The 10,272-nt window shown below is 45.5% G+C and overlaps 3 protein-coding genes across 3 annotated transcripts; 1 reads left to right on the forward strand and 2 right to left on the reverse strand.

Moving 5' to 3' along the window:
* Positions 1-319: 319 nt before the first annotated feature.
* KVR01_001805 (uncharacterized protein) lies at positions 320-1,487 on the forward strand (the record flags this gene model as incomplete). Its single annotated transcript, XM_044790712.1, has 5 exons — positions 320-522; positions 598-687; positions 745-968; positions 1,061-1,245; positions 1,317-1,487. 5 exons carry the CDS (start codon positions 320-322, stop codon positions 1,485-1,487), a joined length of 873 nt encoding a protein of 290 aa, XP_044649760.1.
* A 1,765-nt stretch (positions 1,488-3,252) lies between these two features.
* On the reverse strand, positions 3,253-4,435 carry KVR01_001848 (uncharacterized protein). The gene has a single exon (XM_044782757.1). The coding sequence runs from the start codon at positions 4,264-4,266 to the stop codon at positions 3,322-3,324; it is 945 nt and encodes a 314-aa protein (XP_044649803.1). The 5' UTR covers positions 4,267-4,435; the 3' UTR covers positions 3,253-3,321.
* Positions 4,436-4,546: 111 nt separating this feature from the next.
* On the reverse strand, positions 4,547-5,786 carry KVR01_001217 (uncharacterized protein). Its single transcript, XM_044787802.1, has 2 exons — positions 5,615-5,786; positions 4,547-5,545 (listed from the first exon to the last, which is right to left on the reverse strand). The coding sequence occupies exons 1-2, from the start codon at positions 5,690-5,692 to the stop codon at positions 4,973-4,975; spliced, it is 651 nt and encodes a 216-aa protein (XP_044649172.1). The 5' UTR covers positions 5,693-5,786; the 3' UTR covers positions 4,547-4,972.
* Positions 5,787-10,272: the final 4,486 nt, after the last annotated feature.

The raw sequence follows: 10,272 nt of genomic DNA on the forward strand, positions 1-10,272 counted from the left end.
TGGCATGTGACCAATCAGTATCTCCAGACCGACCAGCCCATGCTGGTTTGGGCTCTTGTTGAACTCAATGTGCGTTGGGAAGCCATAGACTGTCCAGGTGGGACGATAGCCGATGGTAGCTAACACGAGGTAAGGTGGTAGTCTCTGTGTGTGCTGGGATTTCCGAATCCCGAGCTGCTGGGCCTCCTCATATAGAGTGGTTGGGCCTCTGGGATATCATGGTAAATTTTTCTGGAGACCAAAACAGGCCACCGTTGGCAACCGCACTAAACTTTTCCCATCTCACCTGAACCGCTCGATGCCCCCTCTCACCGCAACCATGCCCGGTCGTAAAACTTCTAATAAGCCTGATATCCAAGAGTCCCGGTTCGATTACCACGATGATGTAGGCGCCACCTTACAAGAGGCTAGAACGAATGGTGCCGTCTCTATTTCAGCGGAGCTGTTCGAGAAACTCTATCTTGCCCCTAAGACAGATGTTAGCGGCCAGTTGAGGAAAACTTTTGGAAACCCGACTCCTATGTGGGTTCTCCTGGTTATGGAGCAAAGTCCCCTCTGCTCCGATATTGAAGTTGGCTAATCCCGTGTCCATGATAGTGGTCTCGTGGGATTCCTCCTCGCCTTAACGCCTCTATCTTGTGATCTAATGCAATGGCGAGGTGCCTCTAGCAGTGGCTCGAACGGAATGTAAGTTTTTCTGCTGCGGACCGGCACCTAGAGGGTCTCGATGCTGATCGCATCTAGCCCGCAGTTCTTCTTTTTTGGAGGTCTGCTCCAGTTCACTACTGGACTCCTCGAGTTCTTCCTCGGGAACACGTTTCCTTCCGTCGTGTTCTGTACATTCGGCGCTTTTTTCTTGTCTCTCGGCGGAACACTCAACCCATCTTTCGCCGCCTTCTCTTCATTTGCTCCAGCTGGACAGGCTGCGGCTGTTGGCCTTACGACACAGGCTTTCAATGCTGGATTCGGTAAGGTACCTCTGTGGCCATTATCAGCGTGCTGCAATATTGAGTCCTCTTTCCCATGTCAAAATTGCTGATGCACTTCTGTGTTTTTATAGGCTTTTTCCTCGTATTTATGGGGGTAGTATCGTTCATCTTCTTCGTTTGTGCTTTTCGAACGAATATTTGCTTCGTGATCATCTTCCTCACACTGATCTTTACCTTCGCCCTATTGACTGCGGCATACTGGCTACTCGCTGAGGACTTTACTGGGAATGCCTCAACGGCTAATGATTTTGTTATTGTAAGTCCACCTATGTGTGGCAGCTTCTGCCTATCAGTCACCGAGAAGGCCATGAAATTGACAACTCCAAGGCCAGTGGAGCATGTGCTTTCGTCTGTTGCGCGGCTGGCTGGTGGATACTGTTTGCCATCGTTCTTGAATCTGTTGATTTTCCCTTCCAGCTGCCGGTGGGTGATTTGAGTCAACTGGTCAAGCCCAGGAGCAAGCCTGGACCTGCTCATGTCGCCCATGGAGACGTTTAATGACGGACGGTGTTCCGAGACCCTCACTTGCGGCAAGAAGATACGTAACACTGGAGGGAGGAGGCATGAACCTCTGTAAAGTTGAGTCAGTTAGTTACCTTCTCATCTATGTAATCAAGTAGCTATCACAACGTAACCACTACCGATACCTACTAGGGGGAGGGGGGTCCTTAATATAGGTATATAATTATATGAAAAATTAACATTTAAATAAAATCTAGATATTATAATTAAATATTAGTAAAAGGCTAATAGAATATTATTATAAATAAAATTTATTAAATAATTACTATTATATTATAACTATTATTATTAGTATTATATTCTTTTTAAGCGCTAGGTCTTAAGTGCTTACTATTATATAAAGGCGCTATGTATGTCCTTGGACGTATATAGAATAGAAGCGAAACTACACTAAATAATTAATATTATATTAATATATATTAAAAATTCTTAAAATCTTTAAATTTATTAATATTAAATTTTTTAAGTTAATAAGAAATTAAAATTTCTATAATCCCTTACTTTTATAACTTTATAAATTAATATATAATAATAATTAAATTAAAAATTAAATAATAAATAATTAAAATAAAAAATATAAAATATTAAGTTTAATAGAAATTAAACTTTTATTTTTTATTTATAATACTTTTTAATTTTATTATTAAATTAAAAGTAAATTATTAACTTTTTAAAATAATAATATATAATATATTATTATCTTTACTTAATTATAAACCTATTTAATAATATAAAATTAACTTAAGTTATAATACTTATCGTACTTTAATTTAATATCTTAACTAAGAATTAAACTAGATATTATAGCTCCTTATAAATAGCTTGTTTACCTTGCTATTAAATCTTATAACTAGGTCTGGCGCTGTGGAAGGTTAGGATTCTTTCGACTTTACTACATTCCAGGAGCTGTGACGGTCCGGGGCTTATAACTACTGGATTTCCAAAACGGGGGACTTGGAAATTGTGGTCTTTTGGCCAAGGCGACTTTGCTCAGTAGACAGACCGTCTTAGGAGCTATCTGCCTCCACCGCTAGTCAAAGACACTTTATATACCTAGGTACCAAATTAAGCTAGATTCAGATCCATACCACACATTTACTGTCTGTCATTAGTGTGAAGATCATTGCCCGCCTCTACCTATCATCTCGTCTGCCGTCGCGATCCGACCCGCTCCGTTCCTGGTTTTGCGGTGAGCTATACTGGGCCAAGATTAGTAGATCTCATACACATTCTGCCGCAGCTCCGTGTGTGACCTTTACATATTGATCCCTCGACGACATTGTGTGTCATACCCTATTTTTGAATGCTATTTTTCAGGCTGTCCTGAACTGAAATCTAGTGTATTAATTTGAACACTGAGCGTTTACCACTGTATGAAGGCGCCACGTACATTTTACATGTATGGGGATTAAAAACGAAACCACTACTTTGAACACTCTTGCAATGTGTGCCTATTCAATTACGCATGGTGTACATGTGGCCAGCATCTTGACGGCGGTTTTAAATGGTCAAGACTGCTAGGTTTTAGGGTCTCAATAGTAGCAAATGCCCCTTGAGCTTGTTTATGCTTGAACTGGAGACGAAGAACTCAACCCACATGTACACATTAGCTTGATCTAGGAGAGTTTCATGTCTGCCTACGCGAAGCAGTTGTTCTTGCAGTTATATCAACTCAAATGCCACCTGGATGTAACAGCACCTCTCCAGTAGCAGGGTAAGTGTGTGATACTCCATAATAAAATGATGATATATGATAGATTTGAAGCTGTAAAATGAGGTCAAGATGCCTGTGAAATGTGAGAAGTTCGAGTCAAGCATCCACGTGTTTAATCTTGCTCATGCCTCCATCCACGACAATTTCCTGTCCTGTCACGAAACCGGCACCCATGAGCCACTCAATGGTCTCTGCGATGTCCTCGCCATACCCAATGCGACCCGTTGGGTGCTTCCGGTGTCGCTCGGCGGGGACATCCTTGGCCCACCACTCGTGACCCTCGATTTCATCTGCTTGCTTGTTTTCGTGCTGGACATAGATGTATCCCGGGAGAACGGCATTGCACCTGATTCCCCACTGGGCGCACGAGATAGCCATAGCTTGTGTCAGCCCCAAGATTCCGCCCTTTGATGCTGCGTAACCCTCGCAGTTGGGCTCCGACTGGCGAGCACGGAAAGAGGCGATATTGATGATTGATGGGCCCTGCTTGGCGCGTGCCGAAAAGGTGCTCCGGTGGTTTTCCGTGAGTCTCTCCGTGGCCGCGTAAGCAGCCTCTGGTCTGATGACGGAATCGACGTGCTCTTTCCGCCCGTCGTCTTGGATCGTCATGAACGGTATGCAGGCCTGACTGACGAGAAAGGGCGCGGTGAGGTTGGTCTCCATGTAGGCCTGCCATTCGTCGAACACGGAAGGGTCTGCCATGCTGCGGCCCCCGCTAAACTGGGCCCTCGCTATGCCGGCATTGTTGACCAGCACATCAATTCGTCCGCCAAAGTATTCAGCCGCGGCCTTGATTGTCGACTTGATGGCTGCAGGGTCCCTCAGATCGCAAGCGCCATGGCCAACACCAACTGAGGCCTTGTTGCCATTGACCTGGCCGGTCAATGCCCCCGGGATATACGTTTTGGCCGTGTAGGAGAGCTCTTCGGCATCGATGTCAATCAGGAACAGCCTGTGGCCTAGAAGCGCTAGGTGGCGGGCAGTTGCACGTCCGATCCCCCGAGCGGACCCCGTAATAACGATGTTCTTCTTCTCGGACATGTCGGCTTGGCGTTTTGAGGTGTGGGTTGGATGCCGCGAACTTTTTTGGTTTTCACAGATTCAAGCTCGTGTACGCTCATTTATGGTCCACGATTTCTCCGAAGACAACACAATCGACTGTCCAGGTGATGTGCAAATCAGCCTTAATAACAGCCTAAAGAAGGTTCCGTCTGCGAGAGGAGCAACCTGCATCCTACGTCACACGAGAAGACGGCGAGCCGGACCTCGAACTCCGCGTTGACCACAAAAGGAACTAGCGCCGCGAAAACGGATGGCCATACCGGCACAGCACGCCAAATAGCGACGAGTCTCATTCACACATGCCAATTTATTGTGCATGGGCATATATTCCCTGGCCATCGCTATAAATAGCCCCCTGCGAAGCAACATGCCCCCGTAAAGATGTGAGGAGCGCCGCTTCTATCCAGCATTAGATGTTCACACAGGCCTGATGATAAGGGCAGGGATCTGGAGGCCTGCCCGAAATCTCTTGGCCGCCGTTATACCCCTCAGAGAGAAGGTTGATTAAGTACAAGTAGCCCATGCCTTGTGTCCTCCAACACAGGATTAACAGGCTGGAATTATTGAGAGCCATGGATACCGCCAGCCATAATCCCTTCCCAAAATGCCTTCCCAAAATCACACTTGCAGATCGCGAGTGTGCATGACCGCCATAACGCCTTGAATGTCGATAGTCGGCGTCATCTCAATTGCGACTTAAAATTCTCTTGAAAAAGCTCTTCTTCGTTTTGGGCTGATCGATGCCGAGGCTTGCCAAATCGGACTTGTGGCGGCTGTCTTCTTGGTCCCTCATATCTCGTTTTCTCTTGCGGTCGGCGCGTATGACCTTGTAGAAAGCCTCCTCGACGTTCGTCCGGGTCTTGGCACTGGTCTCGATGAAGCCGCAGCCCAGCTTTTTAGCTAACATCCTTCCCTCGCTGATGCCGACGGTCCTCTTGTGGTCTAAATCTGACTTGTTTCCGACCAGGACGATGAGGGTGGCGTCGAAGCCGCCGGGCGCGGCGTACTTCTCCTTGGTTGTCATGACTTGCTCGAATACCTTCTGTACGGCTTCGAAGCTAGGGCGATATGTGACACTGTAAACGATGAGGAAGAGCTCGCTGTCGCGTATCCATTGTTCCCGCAGCGCCGTGAACTCTTCCTGCCCAGCCGTGTCGAGGATCTCCAACAGGCATGCCTCATCATCAACAACGCATTGTCTCCTGTAGGAGTCCTCTAGTGTGGGGTCGTACTCCTCAACGAAATGTTGGTGCGACATCTGGATCCATGAGCAGGTGGCCTACGCTGGGGGGCGGCGGTGGGGAGCTCGAGCGACCTGCGAACCTACCTGGATGGTGAGTGAGGTTTTGCCAACGCCGCCCTCGCCGAGGACGGCTATTTTGACCATGGACATCTTGTTCGACATGATGGATCGATTCCACCGATACTCTGGGGCCCTATCAACAACCGCGGACTAGGTTTGGCGCATGAGTAGTGGTGACAGGCAGGGGAATGTTACCGCAGCAATCTAGTTGCAGAAAAGAAACTGAGAGCGAAGGATTCATTTCTGCACGCTCGGAATTAGCCCCTGATCCTCGCAGGGACGGGGACGCGGTGTTTGATTCCAGCCAATCGCTTAGGGAACGGTTGATCAGCAGGGAGGTTCGCAAATCTCCTGTTGCTAGCTGTGATCAGTAATTTCTGGGTCTCGATTTGGACCCTGGGGCGGACCGTCCCCTCGGGATAAAAACCGGGGCGGCCACGTGCCATCCCCTATTCCATGTGACTGAAACCGTCACTCGTCCATCGAATAGGACGCAGATTGCTGGGTGCGGCTAATAAGTATGATATGATTGAGCCGTTGGCATGTGTCCTAGCGGCGAATTACAGCTACAAGTCAAAGAGAGTTATCCTCGAGTTGCTGTGCGATGTACAAGGGCCCATCCAAGATAGAGCGATTCATCGGCCCTAAGTCCCTGGACATTTCCCCAACTAGGTATCTTCGGAGACCGAACGTGGCCGAGAGACTGAAAACCTCTTTTGTGGTGAATTTTGCGTATCTTGAACCCTGTGCGATAAGGCCGACAATAACTTGAAGTGGTGTTGTGGGTACACTGAGCACAGTTTATCCGGATCAACCGGGCATCAGCAGGCCAATTTTCACACGAATCACGACTTACCGCCCTCCTCATGTTGATTATGAACGCGACCGACCGAAAATGGGGTGGAGCCCTACCTAGGTATCCGTGTTGTCATGCAACATGATCGGACCCTACAATCAATTGATTTTTGAACAAACCAATTGATGGCGATCGTCATAATTATTTTGCAGATCCACTTGAGAACGCACGACAGACTGTCAACCCATCACATTCCAAGGCCGTTCAGCAGTAATCAAGTTTTTTCCGACAAAATCTTTCAAAAATTACAATTTAACTGATCTTCACGTTGACCTGCTGGACGAAATCGTACGATTGAGAAGGGAGTATCAAAGTAGTGGGTTAACCGCTTCGTCTGCACAAGTGCGTCTGCGTACCGCAAGCTTGCGCAGCTATTGAACCCGCAAAAGCCAAGCCAACCTTGTAAAGTAGCATTTGAAATCAAAGCAAGGGTCCTCATTCTCGTGGTCATCTTCTGTATGTTAGCGAGGGTCTAGAATAATAGTGCTCGGAGATTCGCACCCCTAAAGACAGGGTGGTCAACTGGTATAAATACAGCCCCATGAGCGTCAATTCAACTTCACTATGGGCTCGCCATACAAGATATTAAGGCGAACTTCTTAAATACCCATACATCTGTTCATATATACTTATTGGTACTAACATCACGAAGAATACTGCTAGCGTAATGGTTTGGTGCTTTCCTTGTTGCCTATAAGCCCTATAGGACATCGTGCTTCTATGGGATAACTTGTTAAAACTTGTTAAAGGATAACCTCCTACAAGGCAATCGGCTTGGCATTCAAGGGAATAAGTGTTTTTGGAGCTCCAACTCGTCCCAGCTCTTCTCTAGCTCTCATTGGCAACATGTATTAAGTTCCTTGTACGCACGTGCGGGCGTACTCTCCGTTTTTGCATGTGCGAATGTCTGATCTCACACAACAGGGCTAATTGGATCAAAAATGGGCAAATACATGGCTGATCAAGAGTAGAGAATGAGGAATACGGCATGTACTTAAGTAAAGATTTGAACTTTGAAAGAGTTGCCCAGAAGCTGCCTTCACATAGCTGGTCTCTGGCAGCCCCGAGGGTAGCTCTGCTTTTAGATCAGTAACAACTTGGCAAATGCCATGAAACGAGTGAGAAGACATTGATCTATCGCTCTACGTCTCTGTAGAACAAGATACAGTGCTCGGTGGATAGGCCAGTAAAACTAACGAATGATACCAACTGCACCAGCTTTTGTTAAGTTTCTGTTATAAGATTGCTTGAGACTGGCTCACTATCTAGATATTCAATGTTGATGCTGTCACTCAAAACCGATACCTGGCCCCCCCGCCACTTTCACATGTACAGCTTCTTTGTTACCTAGCTAGTCACTAAGCTCAATTATCGCATATCATAACTGGTAGTCATTGTGGAACTTGTACTTACATTGGACCAAAGCGTGTCAATGTATAGCTGTGCTACCTTACCTAGGTAGTTCCGTTCTTCGACTCAGTCAAATGGATAGGGTCTGGCCGCATTAGTAATCTTTTAGCATAGAAGCTTCACAGTTTATTAGACAACGGATATTCGCACAGTAAAAAATAAATAGTATAAGGTAACTTTTTATTTTTTTTATTTTTTATAAATAATATTTATAAATATTATTTTTTAAAACTTTTTAACTATTTATTACTCTTTAATAAATATATTATATTAAGAATAAAGTTATTAAAATTATTTATATATTTTTAAATTTTATTTTAATAAAATAATTTATATTTTTATAATATTTTATAATTATATTAATATAAAAATTAAAATTTTAAAACTAATACTTTTAAATAAATTATTTTTTATTATATTATAATATATATTTTCTTACTTAAAATTAAATTTTATTTAAAGTTATAATATAAAATAAAATAAAATAATTTATATAATAAAGTAAGATTTTTATATTTATTATTATTTATATTTTATTAATATAAAATATTAATATAAATTTTATTTTTTATATATAATAAAGAATAAGAATTATAATATAATTTAATAATATTATTAAAATAAAGTTATAAAATAAGTTATAATAAGTATTAAGTTTTATTTTTTCTAAAAAAAAGTTGCCTTATACTAGCTGAATTTAGCTCTAAACTATCCATTTATTACTCTGTGAATATCCGTTCTCATTTATTGACGTTCTCTCTTCTATGCACATCCTCTAGTCAAGAATACTAGACTGACTGGTTTCGTTCTAAACCCGTGTGCATACCCCGAAAGCGAACAGTCCCTTCATACAGTAACAAGCGCTCAAAGACCCAGTGTTTAGGAAAGAGACACTCATCAAAAGACTGAACTAAATGCAGAAGTCACAAGGAATGGAGAGATCCATAACAGAAAACTTGGCAGTCACGTTCAAATGAGTATCAGTACCCAACCACGTCTATCGACTCCTAGCATAGCATAGGTATCTGGGCCACTGCGCAGGCCATGCATTGTATTGTTGGTGCATACTGGGACTCAATTTAGAAATGGTCCCCATCCCTCCCAGCGGGATTGCTACGTGTGAAACGTAGAATACTGACATGCGAGTGTCTCCACTGCTGTTGCACGACGAGTGGGCTCTCATGCAAGCATGCGCGATCTTGGGCATTATCCATTTGAGCCAGCCAAGGTTTCGTGTGCTAGTGGGCAGGGTAGAGAGGCTGCGTCGGAGAAGCAAGGTGAGCCCGACACAGCATTGAATCAGCTGTCTCGAATTCAAGACAGCGATATTAGACAGGACGAGGTGTTGTTTCAGAGACAAAAAAAAGGATGGGCAAAACGGCTTTTAGAATCCCAACAAGGAAGCGAAAGGGCAGTGAACACGACAAGACAAGACTGCATGCATCTCGCTGTGTAGCATCCCGAAGCCGCGGTATCACCAGCCAGACGGCTCGACCACTCGGGGCTTTGGTGCCGAGGCAGGACGGGTGGCTGAGCTGCACAGGCGGACGGACTGGCGACGGACTGGCGGACTGACGGACTGACGGACTGAGAGCGGCAAGACGGGACCAGCCTGACAGCTTGATTCTGGGCGCTTGGAGCTCCTGCCAAAACTCAATCGGAGGCGGCGGGACAGGGCTGAATGGGCGAAGCTTCGGCCCAGGCACGCGGCACCACGGCACCACGGCACTACGGCACAGTGTGCCTAGCCCACCAGGCCTACGGGGATCTCGGGCAGTTGAGGACACCTATGGGAGTGTCGGGCTGTCTGACTGTGTACGGAGTACCTACTTAAGTAGGTAGACATCATCCACACTGCCACAATGGGGCAGCTGTCCTCGGCGTCTTGACTCTTGGCTGCTCGGGAACGGAGAGGGGGGAACTACACTACCTGCCCCTTCCCCCCCTCCCCTTGTCCAGCAGCAGTTCAATCAACAATACCAAAGGGGCGGACCACGAGCCTTTGGGAGCCAGAAACGCGCCGGGCATCCGTCGGTGTAGCGATACCATGCCCTCACTAGTCCCTGTTAGTACCCCTGGTTCGAGATCTGGCATGGGGAGAGTGTAATCAGCAGGTTTCATGTGCCTCGGCAGGGATTCGACCACCGCTCGGGCGGCCCGCAATCTGGCTGACACTAACAGCTGCGGTTGAGGGTGCGGTACAAGCTACCAGACGGAGAACACAGAAACCCGCCGCTGGTTATGTACCAGGATCAAAACCCTTCAAGCTTCCCACCCAGTTTATAGCCACAACCAAAGATTCCTAAAGACATATCTATATCAGTTGAATTAAATACTTATTCTAAATATGAAAATATCGCTAATACCAAGTATATATAATAAGGTTATGGAATAATCGTGATGCTAAAATGGAGAG

The sequence above is a fragment of the Diaporthe batatas genome (assembly GCF_019321695.1).
Source record: "Diaporthe batatas strain CRI 302-4 chromosome Unknown Contig00002, whole genome shotgun sequence".
In the NCBI taxonomy this organism is placed as follows: Eukaryota; Fungi; Ascomycota; class Sordariomycetes; order Diaporthales; family Diaporthaceae; genus Diaporthe; species Diaporthe batatas.